Source organism: Myzus persicae, unplaced genomic scaffold, assembly GCF_001856785.1.
Source record: "Myzus persicae strain clone G006 unplaced genomic scaffold, MPER_G0061.0, whole genome shotgun sequence".
Lineage (NCBI taxonomy): Eukaryota > Metazoa > Arthropoda > Insecta > Hemiptera > Aphididae > Myzus > Myzus persicae.
Genome location: NW_019100913.1, coordinates 427,434 through 443,512, shown reverse-complemented (window position 1 = coordinate 443,512; position 16,079 = coordinate 427,434). Strand labels below are relative to the sequence as shown.

Sequence of the window (16,079 nt, the reverse complement as noted above, 5' to 3'; positions counted from 1 at the left end):
TAGATGAGGAATAGTATTGAACATCCAGCATGCTATATTTAAAAACAATTTCTGTTCGTCTTATTTTAGATGGTCCTTCAAAATGTTTTGCGTGCCCCATATTTAGTCCTATCAAATGTTTTATAAGAGAACAACAAAACTTTTTTTTACAACAAACATTTTTTAAAATTTTTAGAGTGCACTTCGCATAGTCCTAAGACCTACGGTGACGGTTAGTGTTCGGCCTCTAACCTTTGGTGGCTTAAGTGCACTCGGTAATCACACTATCATGTGCGTCGTTATTGTCACTTATCACGGTAATATTTAATGATATTGTTCATGGTTCAAATCATCATGCAATTAACGTTAATTTCCCACATCTTGGTTAACACTTTTATACCTTTAATAGTTATCGTTATGGTTAATCATTACTGTCGTGGCCCATACTCCCCAGCACCGCATAGCACATCTTAGACGGTTTTTGGTGTTATTGTTGTTGTGAATTTGTAACCTATAGTTACTGTAACGTCGAGAATTGTGTGTTGTTCATCACTATCAATAATTGATAACGTTTAACAGACAGAGATAAGGAAAACTAGTAAAATTTAATATTTCCATTTTTTTGAAAATTATTGAGTAGTGAGCTTCTTATTATTATTATTAATATTAAGATCACCAATAACCAATATAACCATCAATCACCATTCACCATTGTTCAATTATGTTGACAAACCACAAATGATTACACGATTACATAGCCACAGAGGTAAGGTTTACTATGTTGATTAAAATATAATGAAAAATATCACTAGCTCATTTCATACTTGTTCAACATATTTTGATGCGCATATGCTGTGCACGTATCATTATGCATATCTGTGTTTAAATATAAATGGTGCAACTTTTGATGTACAGACAGTTATATTTTTATCACTTTTGTTTGGTCACTTTTGGTAATATTAAGACGCTAACTTAGAGTTAGGTACCAATAAAAGTGTCAATCCTATTGAAAATCCTTACTTATTATACAGGTATATTATGCATAAAAGTCCTTAATTTGGCGGTTATTACCTTGTGAATGCGTGGGTGATTATTTGTAGATGATTGTCTCCGACAAAACAGTACTTCATTACTTAAGTTAATCTGCAAATTTATTCTATTACAACTTGTCAGACTTTATACTCAGAATAACATTTTAAAAAGATTAAATAGGTAGGTAGGTATGTAGGTATTTTCTAAATGCATTTAAATCAAACATTTAGATCATTACAAAATGATTTAGTTCAAATCAATTAGGTACCTAATAAAATAAAGGTTTGTATTCAATTACGTAGATACATTCTAATATTAATATTATATTAATATGTGATAAGTTTATTAGGTATACGATTAACTAAACGTTGGCATATTATTAGTAACACATTGTTATTTAAAAACTTAAGTTAAATCCATTAAATAATTTTTGTTGATTGAAAAAATGTACATTATTTAATGAGCAATTCTAATCTAGCCTCCAAAACCATAATTGAGTAGAATTCACTTTGTCTACCTAGTACCTACCTAATTGCTAATATTATTGTCTGACATAATGAATTACTTGATCTATAAAATGCCATTGGTTTACATTCCTTCTATTACACTAATGTATTTGTGAATAAAGTACGGGCATCATTTCTTAGAATAGGTATTAAATTAAAAATGTTTACTACAATTCATAAAAAATATTCAATGTTAAACAAATATACTATATTACTAGATTGATATTTAAATTCAAATAATTAATAATGTGTCTTATGTAGAATACTAATTAATAAATCCATTATTAGAACATTGTAATTGTGTTTTTTGAGGATTTTTTGTCAAAAATAATAATTTTGATGAATCTACATATTATAATGCTCTTATTAAATAACTTCATCGGTCATCGCTTATTTTCTTTGCAATTATATCGCATAATTTTGTCAACCTGAAATTTGTATTTTTTAGAGTTGTTATTTCTCTCGAACGTTTACATTTATTGTTCTTAACCTTATTGTTCATATTAATCATATATTCTGTTAACTCATTAAGTTTTCTTTTTATTTCCTTTACTATAATAGTTGGCCTTTCAAAGTCATTTTCAGATTGAATACTTGAATTGCAAAATGAATTACTAGAGCATTTGGTTAGGTTGTTTACATCAATATCTTTTTTAATTTTTTGCATAACTTTTAACCATTCATCTGTATGTTTCAAACAAGTTGCTAATAATTCACTTAGTTTATATTCGTTGTAATCATTTAATTTTAAAGATTCTTTGCTTTCTTTAATTGATTGTTCAACTTTTTTTTTTGCAATGTTTAATTCGTTCATATTATTCATTCCTTTTTTACAAAATTCTTCATGTTTATTATTAATATTTAAACTGTTTAATAATTCTTCACATCTATTAAGAGTTTCGTGAAATTGTGATTCTTGTTTGTCTATTATATTGTTAAATTGATTCTTATCTTTTACATTGATTTGATTTATTCTGTCATTTTGCTCTCTTTGTGTTTCATATATATTGCCTTTTTCCTGGACCATTGTATCACTATATTTTCTGTATAATTCTATAAGTAAATGTGATTGAATAATTATTATTAGCTGGAAATAAGTTATAATAAAAGTACAAATACCAGTGAAACCTAAAATTGCCGGTACTGATTGATTCATGAAAAAAGAACTTAAAAAGTAATTACTTCCTTACTTAGATATTTTGTTATCAAACTACATATTTTTTTTTAATGTTGTCTTATGAAATAAATACAATATTGAAATATTCGGTATTACAATAGTCAAGTGTGCACTAATAGATAATACACCTATGTAATTATTAAGGTCCAGTTTTAAATGCTATAAAAACTAAAAATTCTCTAAAAAATACCTTTTCAAAGCAATAATGCCCTTATAAAAGTAGCAAAAAAAATTTTATAGGCACTCAACTCAATTGATAGAAAAATGAAGTTTTAATTTTCACTATTTTTAGCAATTTATCTTACTTAAACTAACGATAATACAAAAACTAAATACTAAACTTTGGTACACTCATTAATTAAACAGTAAACTGAAAATAAATGTGATCGCTATGTATCTGCAACTCCAACTGAACAATTAGTTGTTAATTTATTTTAAATCCCAGTAAGACAACTCATTTGATAATCATTGGAGATAGATAAAGACGTTATTGCTTTCTTATATGAAACAATTGAAGTTTGGTTTTTATGAATAAAACTTGCAAACTATTAAAATAAACAATATTTCACGATATATTACTATAAATTAGCAAATCACTGAAACGCCTAAAAATGAAAAAATATTGAGAAATGCAAAATAAAAGTTTCATCTTTAGAGTATAATATGTTACATGAAACCGATTATGTTCTTAGAATGCATTGTCTTAGAACAATAAAAATATAATGCACTTTGCATTGAAATCTAGGCCCTAGTGATAATATTCTTTTTTATATTCAGATTTTGTTTAAAACAATTTTCATAATTGAATTTATACTTAAAAAAAAATTAAGTAAAAAACTGAACTACAATTTATATTCTTTTGGAATTTGAGCTAATTTGTATTCTAAAAGCTAATTAGACCAAAAACGTGTTCCAACATACTTGAGTCTTACATTGATCATAATTTTGAAAACAGATTTTATTTTATTGTAATGTAAGCTTTGAACCTACAACCACATTTTTTATTTATTATTCTTTAAATGAAAAAATCTCGTACTTTTATAAGTATTAATGAAAAAAATACAGATTAAAATTTTTTTTTAATCCTGGCTCAAAGGAATGAAAACAGACTTCACAATAAATCCATATAATATATGTTTATATATTATATTCATGTTTTCAGAATTATTATTGAAATAAAGTCACTATGTTTGAAAGTGTGTCTGTAGATTATAGTAGATTATCAATAGTGACGAATCTCCTTAACCAAGACCAATATTTTATTCAAAAAAGTGTTTGTCTTTAGGTTTTGAAAATTAAATTGATGAAAACATAGTTACATGTTATATATATATAATATATTTACTTCATTTTTATTTACCTTATACCTACTATTTATTATTAGGGCAGAAGACTTGTGGCTCTAAAAAATCACTAAAATGTGCAAAATATGCATATTATAATGTATTACAAATATGCATTTAAAAAATAAGATTATTTGTATGAATATATTTTATTTAGATTTTGATGTCTGCGACGGACGTCTCCTTGACCTGTATTGATAATATCTTATGCTGTGAACAATATCTGTTTATAAATAAAATTAATAACCGTAAAATAAATTATAATTGACAATCCTCGATACGTGTCTCTATGAAAAACATGCGTATAGGAACAGTCAACAACCATATTAATATGATCAAAATTTAAAATTCAACATTATTTTAGTTGTATATTAAATATTTGAATTAAATAAAAACGTTGACGGTATAAACATGATAAATTATTGAAAATATGCAGCTCAACGTATAGAACCGAAGAAATATGCACTAATCCCCATAAAAACTCAAAATATGCATTTATATGCAAAATAAAATTTCAAAACTAGTTTTGTTTAAGTATGAAACGTATTTGTTTCTTACTCTGCTATTGTAGTGATCGTGCAAGCAAATATGCAAATGCTACAAGTCCTCTGCCCTATTTATTATAAAATTGTAATTACCATATTTATTGAGTTCTATTGGTTGTTTTGTAATATTAATTTCCTTATTATTGAATTTTGAGCTTTTTTTTACATCTTTGGAATCCTCAAATTCTAAATCTTCTTGTATTATTAAAACAATGACAAGTTCTATGTACCTACTAGTACCAAGAAGCTTATAACTCCTAATAGATACATCTTGATCCCAGTTACGTCCTATTATTTGAAATTCTTTTAGCTTAATAATCACATGTCCAATTCTTTGTCTCCTGTATACATTTCCATAAAATACTTTTTCTGTCGTTCTAAAGCATTCGACCTTAACAATTGCATTTGTTGATCGACTATATTTTAGTGTAGTTTTGTCAATTTTCCATATTAACTCTTCATAAAAGTTTATTCGATTTCTACACGCCGAAAGAGATTTAGATTTTTTAGTTTCATTGAAAACTGTTATCTCAATTTCAATTTGGCCTTCAATAAGCTCAAACCCAATTCCATATTGAATGTTCACAATTGCATTTAAATCATCAGATTGTAACTTATTCATTTCTATTTTTGATAATTATCTAAGTATAAAGAATATTAATACAATTGTAGTAGGTGTTAAATTATTATAACTTAAAAATTGAAGGCAAACAAATTACCAATGTATTACTTTGAAAATGGAAAAAAAATTTTTACTAATCAATTAGTACCAAAATAAGAATTTCTTCTATCATAAAGGTGGATGCATAATTGACATAGAGTTAAGGTTGTCATAATGTGTTGATTTTGTTTAATATTAATTATTAGTATATTCTTTACCAAAGACTATGCAGAAAATTACTAACCAGATAGTATTTATTTCCCTAAAAATTAATACATTATCAACATATTAATTATTTAATAAAACCATCAATAATACTTAATACTTATTAAAAAATAAGTTTGATAAATTAGTATTATATGAATATATTGGTCTATATAATAATATACATGATGGATGGATGAACAATCACAAAATATTTAATGAATCAATAGTAAGCTAATGGTCCCTTAAACATGATTTAGTGGCTGATGATTGATCCGTTAAATTGTATTGAATAATTAAATTAATAATATTTTATACAACCTGGAAATAGTAAATAGCTATACAACTCATGTATATTATTTTATAAATTACTGATAAGGTTATGCATGATGCATATTAAATATTTCTTAGAAAATGATTGTATTACCTAATTCAATATAAGGTAGCTAATAAGTTGTTATTACTTTTTCCATATTTTTTATTACCTTTAATTACCAGATTAAAAATCAAAATTTTTGGGGCTTAAAACTAATGTATATAAAATGAATATGATCAGAAATGGCATTATTTTTAGTTATGTTAACTATCACATCTGTTATCAGGCTTCTTGATTTTTGATTACCTAGTTTCATTGTCTAACATAATGTGCTGGTATAAACTTTACAGTCTTTAATTCATAACGAAAATGACCCAAACAATTTCAGTTTGTCCTAGGGCATAGACCAGTCTCGAGGGCAGAGGTTATGCCCATGTATGTGGCTAAACAAAATGTTGAAAGACCCAATAAATAAAAACAAAAAAAAATTGAACAAGTGATATCAGTATCATGTTATTAACTAAAATGTTTTTAATAAATTGTTTGTACAACCCATATGATGTCATAAAATAGTTTATTAGGTTAATAAAAATATAATCATCCATTGTAATTAATTAAATTAAATAAATCATTATTTATATCATAATTTAATATTATTATTTATTAGGTTCCATACCATGTAAGTATTAATTGTTTGTATAATATAATAATAGTATATTACATGTTGACATTAATTTTATTGTTTCAGTTTCAATGGCTATTCAATCTTTTATTACTTTCATTTTGTATTTTGAATATAATACAATTTGTTATTTAAAAGACAAATGAGCTATGGATTTCAATTTTGAAAATTGTATTAAAGAAGGTTTGAAAAATTTGACGAGTAAGTTTTACTTAATTTATTCGCCTTACCACATTCATTTAATATATAATATGTAATGTCACAAATTTTGTATCAGGTATTTAAGTAAACCTAAAAATACAATAATATTCCTAATGTGTTTATAGTTTCACCTGCAGCTAAAAACAAAAATGAAGAAGAATATTTCAAAGAAGTCATGCAGCAAGATGACACAGGAGTTATTATTCTTAAGAGATTATCTGGTATTGATCTACCAATATTTTATATACCAGTAAGTACAAATTGGTTTTAAATCATCATTGTAAAATAATCTTTTAAAAAGTTCAAATATTAGCTATTCATTATTTTGTATACTTTTAGCAAATTGCCGAAGAAGTCAACGTTTTTAAAGCTCAACTAAGAGCTGAAGCTCGTGGTCGATTTTTCGAAAGAGAGCTGTCAAGATTATTAACTAGTGAAGAGTTAAAAGTAATGATATAACGTCTTAATATTAATACATACGTATTACGTAAATTTCGTATTTTTAATAAAAAAAAAAAATACCTAGTTCTTGAATATATATTTTCATTTTTGATAAAAAAAACTGATTTTGATAAAATATAGTTTTTCAAAAAACAAAATAGTATACTTAATTGAGAACAGTATTTCAAATTTATGTAAAATGTCTTTAGGCATACTTTATTGTGTATGTTTACTCAACAAGCATCTATCTAAAATAAAAATAAAATAAATAAGTGCTGACCATTTTGACTGTACTAAAAACATGAAATATGATAAATGACAATATTAGTAGTTAAGCTCCTTATGTTTTTTGATTAGTCCACAAATCTTTTTTGAATCATTTGTACAAAATAAAAGCATTTAGCCCTTATATTTTAGTATTTCTATGAATAAAATATGTCCCTTGTCCCAAAATGTTATCTTATTTTTAAATGATCAGCTGAAGTCTAGAATTTGTGCTTTCGATTCCATAATCTGTCAGTCATACATTAGTTAAACCATATCACTAAGTTCCTTTAAAGCGACTCTTAGCAACTTTGGTCTTTTATCAATAGATATATAAATCATAAATACTGAAAAAACTGTTCTATTTTAAGATCCATATTTTAATTTCCCCAAATTATGATGTTCAAACTATTTTATTATCAAAATTATTAATACCACTTTTATGATAAAAACTATTGTGACTGCTGTAAATCAAAAACCATAATAATAAAACATTTAATGTAATTTATTGTACCAATTTTGAGTCACTGAGTTATGTTAGTAGGAACATGGGCTCACTGTTAGTTCATTAAATGTTGAACAATTGTTCATGCTTGATGTAACTTCTAAAATGATTGCTTTAATTTGTTTCAGTATATGTGGTCATTGCTTCAAGAGCATCAGACATCATTAAATGATTTTATTCATAATCAGTACATAAATTATAACAATTTTATTCAAGTCAAACAAAAATTAAATGATAAATACCAGTAACTATAATATTATCCGTGTATTAATTTAATTTTCATTTCTTTTTTCATATGTTTCACTTATACAAAGGATTTAATATCATATACTACAAATAATAATGAGTCATAAATATTTCAGATTGTTTTTCAACCCTAGTATATTTCTACAGTTACAAGACAGTAAGATCAAAGGTTATTTATCAATAGATACATTCTTTAATTATATAATGAAAAAAATATGGATAGACCAAACTAGAAATGGACTTTCTCAATATGATTCTAGTGGTTGTGGTTATCTAAGTGAAGCGGTAATATGTTTTTAATTAAATTTATATTATTATCTTAAATCTAAATTGTTTGTAGTGTTTATTTGAATATTAATCACATTAAATAATGACAAGTAATGAAGAATGTCGAATTTATGTTCAACAATTATCAGTTATATTACTTAATTTCTAATTAAAAAATAATAACGTTATAAATGCCCTAATTGTATTAATACTTGTATTCATTTAATTATAGTTATTTGATTTATCAAACAAAATTGTTATTTTTTCAGGATTTTGAAGCTTATATTTTAGATCTCATACCTACATTAACACAGTTGAAGAAACTAGAAAAAATGTTCTATTCATTTTATTCGTGCATGGTCGTAAGAAAATTTTTTTTCTACTTGGATTCTCTACGAACTGGAAAAATACAAATCATTGAAATATTATCTTGTGGTTTTCTCGATGAACTGTTAGAGGTATTAATATATTAAAGCAGGGGTTCTTAACCTTTTCTGGGATATGGACACATTTAAAATATAAAGTCTATATTCAAAAATTCTTTCCCTGACAAAAATATGTGTTTTTGATTATTATTTATTATTTAAATGTGATTTAGTCTTAATTATGACCAATATAAAAAATCCAGAGCCGCAGACGTATGTAATGCCTAATAGAATCAAAAATATCATTGCCTTGGATGCAGCTAGTAGATTTCAATGTACACCAGAATTCAACTAATTTGTATAAAACCATGGTGTGGTTATTTTGACCATAAATCAATCTTAAATTATGTTGTCTTTAATGAGGTCTTAAACATATTTTTTCTATGATCTGTAGTGCCCACTAAAAAAGGATATGAATATCTGTGTTTCTGTTTGTATGTTGAATTTAAACAAAAAATATATATCACTTATAAATGTATTAAATTTAAAAAAATGTATAATTTTGGGTTACATGAAACATTGCAGATTCAGCTATTAAATAATCCCAAAAACAACTAATTAAGAACCCCCATATTAAAGTTACTTATATAAATTGTGTGCATATATATATTCTGCTTTTATTTTTCTAGCTCCGTGAAGAAAATTGGAGTAAGGAATCGCAAAAAAAAAATTGGTTCTCTGTTCCATCTGCTCTTCATATTTATTCATCATATTTAGAATTGGATAAAGATCATAATGGATTGTTAAGTCGCCAAGAAATAACAGGGTATACACAATTATTTCATTTAATATATTATACATAAATTGAACATAATTAATGATAATTTTGTAACAAATTTTACGGTGCATACTATAAATTCCTCTCAAAATAAATAAAAATATTAATATGCACCAGTTAGAATTAAGTAGGTAGTGGTTTATACACTTGACTAACATACACAACGTAAATAGATGAATATATGTATTCAAAATATACTGTGCTAAACTTATCATTATAAAAAAATATGTTTATGTACAGTAATTTTTATTTAATATAATATTAAATAATAATAATAAACATCATAAGTTTATATAAATAAGGATAGGTATATGAATATATATCTACTTTGTAAAGATATAGTGAACATAGTGGTTCTATTTTAAGTCTGGGAAGAACTTTACACAACAATTATTGAGAATAATGTAACTGTGAAACACTTTTGTTAAGATATTTAGAACTATATAGTACAATTAAAAAATATCATTATTATCATAATATCCATAGACATAAATAATAGTTAATTCACATGGATTGAGTAGTATTGTTATAACTTAACTAATTATACAGTTGGTCAATAAATAAAAATTTGTTTTTATAATTAAATTATAAATATAAATACGAAATTTTTTAATCATTTAGGAAATAGAAACCATTTATTACCTGCCTACTGAGAGGCTACTAGTACTACACCAGTACCACCCTTATCGTTTACAAATAAATTTAGGCTGCGGTCACCAACCATACTTAGTTTTTTATTTTTGTTCAACAAAATGTTTATTAAATAATCATAATATAAGACTTAAATTTATACAATGTGCTGATGAATTATTGTAAAAACTATAGACTTACAACTGTATTATAAGTTATAACACTTCAAAATAGTGTTACAGTTATTTTTGAATTTATTATATTTTTAACATAAAATTTAACTATAATATTTAAATACCTTATTATTAATAATTAATAAATGTTTGTATTGATCTTTCATAATCTACTCTGCAGTAGAATAATTATAAAAATAATTATAAGTACCCGTTTAAATGTGGTCTATGGTAAAAATGGGAAATCTTACAAATATTCAAACTGTAGATGTATTGCATAAAAAATTGATTAAATTTATAGGTTCTCTAAAATTTATGGACCAATCATAGGCTTTAACCATAATTATTTAAACTTCAATTACTCACTATTAATTCATTAAATGTTTAGTGCAACCCAGCATAAATGTGTTAAAATTGATAAAAGTTGTTTAAATGTTTTCAAATTAATCTATGCTATGCACCGTGTTGCTTTTAATTCTAACTATAAAATACAAGAGTTACAACTTTAGGTTTGTTATAACTGGCCCATTTAATGGCAAATTTACCAAATGCTTAATATTTGAGCTTGGATTTTTCTGTATCAAAATATTTACATAAATATTATATTGTACAAACAATTTCAAAAAATATTTTTTACTATATAAATATGTAATTTAATGTTTATTTTTATAGCATAGATTGCAACTAATAAATTAAAGGAACTCAAGTTTTTATTTTGGTTGTAATATAAAAAAATTGTTTCAGAAAAAATATATTGTTTTTATGAATAATGGCCCCAGGGCCACAAATTAATATAATCCTGGCCACTAGTTGTGACTTACTAGTAATATTTATTTTAAATTAATTGCATTAAAGAAGTTACATAAAAAAACTATATTAAAAAAGAAAACAATATATTAGATACAGTATCTTAAAAATTAAATAAAACAACCAAACTAAAACAGACTAAACCACAAAACATGCACAATGGTTGTCATTTGTAGACTTTTCGGATATTCATAATACATTTTTTTAGATACTTCAATAAAATACCTGATATTTCAGCCAAATCATGATCAATTTTGTGTCTGTTGCTCATTAAATGGCATCTGAGTATTAACATTGGTAAATATTCACAAATAAATTGTTCGTATCGTAAATCAAACACATCATTACTGACTTAATGGTTTGAATTTAACAGTAGTATCTCACATTAAATATTTAGGTATTTTTTTATCAAATGACCTATATTTTAACAATCATATCAATGCTATGTTTAAGACTGCTCTCCATACATTCAGTTTCATATGTTGCAGTTTCTTGGAGTTTGATAATCCAAACTGCTTGAAAATATTATTTTTTCTCTCTTGTTCAATCTATTTTAATATATAGCTCGGTTATTTGAAACCCTTATCTATCTAACCTAATTAATAAAATTGAACATACTCAAAATCAACTTTTATGTTTTTTAATACAAATAAATTAGGCACATCTTTCTAGCAACTAGCAGTTCAGTTTATTATTGTATCTCTTGAAATAAGAAAATTTAATGATGTGCTCTGTCTTTACAAATTACTAAACTTTCAAATTTTCTTTTCACACTACTGAGTGTCATAAATATCTCTAATGTTTAAACTCGTGTATCTCAAATATTCTACTCAAATACCTGCCTAAAGAATTATAGTTTGCTCTTATCAACTGAATGTATTAAAACATTTTGACTTCATCAATGATAACTTAACCAGGTTAAAATGTTTAATGTATTCATAAATAATTATATTTGTTATCTTTTAATTAATTTAGTTCATAAAGATTTGTGCACTAACTATTAAGTTTTTGTTGTTTTGAATAAGCTGTAGTGAATCCAATATTGGCATTTATTATCTAAAATTAAAATATTAGCGTTCTACAAACTTTTTTTGGAGGAGTTCTGTAGTATTTTGGTATACATGTTGATACATCTTCATTTGATGCAAAATTATAGTGCCTTAAGTCTCTAACTGAATTTAGTTTTCCATAATAACAAATCTTCAACAAAAATGTTTGACCTTGCTCATGTGTAAAAAATGTCATAATCAGAAATTAAATTATTAGTGGTAATTATTATTAATATAGTCATAATTAATAATTTATTAATAATTTGTATGTAAAATTATAATACTAACCTAATTAATATGGAGTTGTAATAATGGTAAATTTGTTTATTATAGGTATAAATCAGGTGCTCTCACTTCAGTATTTTTAGATAGAGTGTACCAAGATTCATTTACTTATGATGGTGAAATGGACTACAAGGGTTATTTGAACTTCGTTTTAGCTACAGAAAATCGTCATGAACCCCAATCTTTACGATATTTATTCAGATTTTTAGATATAAAAAATCAAGGATACTTGGATTCATTTACCATCAACTATTTTTCTAGGGTAATTTTTTTTATTCACATTTAAATGTGTATCCAAATTGTTTTATTTGTATTTTTTTTACATTTCATGTAAATTATTTTATTTTAATATATTAACAACTTAAACTTTTATTACAATTTACATGTATCCTTAATTTTATTTGCATAGTGCTAAGTTTTAAAATAACTTTTTAATTTCAAGCACTTTTGTGAAGTACTTTTCCAATTATTTTTAGTTGTGATTGTGATTTACTTTGGAAGAATATTTCTTAAAATGTCTTACATAAGTTAATAGGTCAATTCTTATTTTTACATCTTGTGGTCTAGCATGAAATACGTGTAGTCAAATATTAATAAGTTAAAATGTTGATGATCTTAAGAATGTCAATTACAAAATATCAACAGATTATATTAGTAGGAAATATTTGATGGGTTAAAATTATGATAGACAATAAATCATAAGGTGACAAATTGAAATTCTTATCAAACATATTTTATTTTTTTTATTTTCATTTATTCTTCAAGAAGATAATAAACTCCATTGAAACAGTCAATTTTTCATGAATGAAAACAATTTATTCTTGATATTATGATTATTTACGTTTTAACTCTTGCCATTTTTTTCTGAATATACTATGATTATCTTTTATATTTATTGTATTCTAGTATAACTTAATTTGTTGAGTTATAATATTGTAATTTTTCTTTAATATTGTATGAATTAAATATAAATTTATTTATTTTGTATCAGAACTTTTCTGTTTCAAGTTAGATGTTTAGATTTTAATACATATTAATTGTTCTTAGAATTTAATCTTAATTTATGTAATACTTTGGGTTTTATATAGACATAAATTAGTTATAGTGTTTTCTGAGTTATATCTTACGTTATTTGTTAATTTTTTCTATAGTCTTTAATTTGTATTATTATATCATACTAGAGGTTAAGTACCTATATAAATACATACAAATTCTTAAATTACTATTGTAAATACTCCAAAGAATTTGAAGTGATATTTCAAGGTTATTTGATTTTGCATTATAATACACATAATATAACAATTTTCTATTTTGAATAAACTAATTGCAAAAATATTAAAACTTAAGTTTCAATAACAATAATTATTAGCTATTTAAAATTATTTATAATTATTTTTTTCTTAATATTTAAATTAACCTCTTCAGTTTCATTTGTTTTTGAAAATTTGAGTAACTATTTGTTATACTATAAAAAGTTAAATAATTCCTGTCATTGGCTATCATTTGCATGGACAATATTTACAATATCGTACCTTTTTTATCACTACAAACTGTGTAGGTAGGCAGTTTTTATCTGTTATCCTAAATTGTTTGTTTATTTGAAGGTTAAGTATAAAAGTTATTATTATTTATTTTATTTATTTACTATAAAGGCACTTAATTTGAAGTAAATCTTTAGAAACTCAGAAAATATCATCTTTACTAAATTTTTTAATGTTCTATTTAAATAGTGTCCATACTACCTTTAAAAGTTTTACTTATGATAATTTGATGTCTCATAAATTAAAGTATATACATATAAATAATGTTCATAAAATATTAAAGTCATTATTATATTTAACACTGTACAAGCTCTGAAATATTGTTATTGTTTTTTTAACTAATACATTTTTTTTACAGGCTGTTGCTGATAGATTACCAAAAGAGCAACAACAAATGGTTTCATTGGATGATATAAAAGACGAAATATTTGATATGATCAATCCTGAAAATCCAGGAAAAATAACTTTAAAAGATATCATACGCAGTAAAATGGGTCATATATTAGTGAACATTTTAATAGATTTTAATGGATTTTGGTCTTATGAGTTCAGAGAAACTCTAGCAAATAATCGTATCCCTGACAATAACTTTAACGAAAGTTTTGTTACACATTAACACATCACAAAATTCATCTCAATTATAAATTAGGTACCTAACTATTAATTAAATCATCTGATTTGTAATTTAACTATTTATAACATTCATGCCGTTGTTTAAATTTCATACTTGTATTTTATCAATTATTCAAGAGTATTAAATGAATGGTAGAAAGCAGAATTTGTTTGTATTTATCATTTTTTTTTTATTAATAATCTCAACATCAATGTTATAAATAAATAAAATATACTATAATGTCTTACTATTGATTAGAATTATTAGTTAAGCATATTTATTTTTTAAATGTAAAAACTACTATTTATTAATGTAATGGAGTGTTTGTCACTATTTTTGATAAATACTTTAATTGTATTCATTATCTATCACTACTTCCACCTATCACATAAATTAATTAATTTAATGAACTTTTGATCATCATAACATTGTAAAAATGTTTGATGTGTTGGAATAAAATAGTTTTAATGTATACAAAGATGATTGAAGATTTCAACTATGATGATTAATGTATACCAAATATTATACTAATATTTTACCCATACAATATTTATTTATATTAACCTATTACATAGCTTTTATCGCAGGCCTGGCATGGTGGCTGAAAAAATATTTTTGCACACCAAAAAGTGTGATCGAAAGTCGTAAGATCTTATTTTTTTTCTTTTCAGTCACCGAGCTTAAAAAGTTGAACTTGAATTAATATCATACAAAAATACATGATACATAGCTACAAAAAGGCTGTGGAATAGCTTTACCTTGGCAGCCCTCGAGTACCTCAGACTTTTTTTTATTTAGGCAACCCATGTAGTTCTCATGGGGGTCTGCAGTATTTAATTTAACACTTATAAATTATAAATTGTAAAAATATAAAACTAAATAACTAGTCTGATTATACTGTGGTTATGTGTGTCATCCCTAGTATGATTTATACATCATAACTCATAAGTATATTGTCTTAGCTTTGACACAAAATTACATTCTATATTTAAAACTAAAATGTGAGTAGGTCATATAGAATGTATGATAATTGAATTGAAAAACTGCTTTATAAACTATATTTTATTATCAGCCTTATATTGAGTATTTTTTTCTGCAGATTGAATCTAATGACTAATTTTTATTTAACTTATATTTTATAAATTATATCACATTGGCAGTACTTACCCATTTTATGTTGATTGTTGACACCATAAACTCAGAAACTCAATACTTTTATGTTAAAACCTCGTGTAAATTAGATTTATATGATGATTATTTTAACAAATAATTTGACATATTTTGGTGTTATCAGCTCTTGATTATTACTAGCATTGGTCAAAAATTGAAAGAAACCCTATTTTAGTTGTAAAATCAACATGCTTCAAATTCTAAAATATTGTATTTCATAGCTCACACAAAGTTTTTAA

The 16,079-nt window shown here is 24.5% G+C and overlaps 2 protein-coding genes across 2 annotated transcripts; one reads left to right on the top strand and one right to left on the bottom strand.

Annotated features, from left to right (window-relative positions):
- The first annotated feature begins 300 nt into the window (after window positions 1-300).
- On the top strand, window positions 301-15,214 carry LOC111026748 (serine/threonine-protein phosphatase 2A regulatory subunit B'' subunit gamma-like). The gene is made up of 10 exons (XM_022304879.1): window positions 301-745; window positions 6,512-6,646; window positions 6,772-6,896; window positions 6,986-7,093; window positions 7,985-8,100; window positions 8,219-8,387; window positions 8,639-8,827; window positions 9,424-9,560; window positions 12,565-12,778; window positions 14,416-15,214. The coding sequence occupies exons 2-10, from the start codon at window positions 6,595-6,597 to the stop codon at window positions 14,671-14,673; spliced, it is 1,368 nt and encodes a 455-aa protein (XP_022160571.1). The 5' UTR covers window positions 301-745; window positions 6,512-6,594; the 3' UTR covers window positions 14,674-15,214.
- LOC111026749 lies at window positions 1,805-5,552 on the bottom strand. Its single transcript, XM_022304880.1, has 2 exons — window positions 4,676-5,552; window positions 1,805-2,570 (listed from the first exon to the last, which is right to left on the bottom strand). Exons 1-2 carry the CDS (start codon window positions 5,202-5,204, stop codon window positions 1,894-1,896), a joined length of 1,206 nt encoding a protein of 401 aa, XP_022160572.1. The 5' UTR covers window positions 5,205-5,552; the 3' UTR covers window positions 1,805-1,893.
- Window positions 15,215-16,079: the final 865 nt, after the last annotated feature.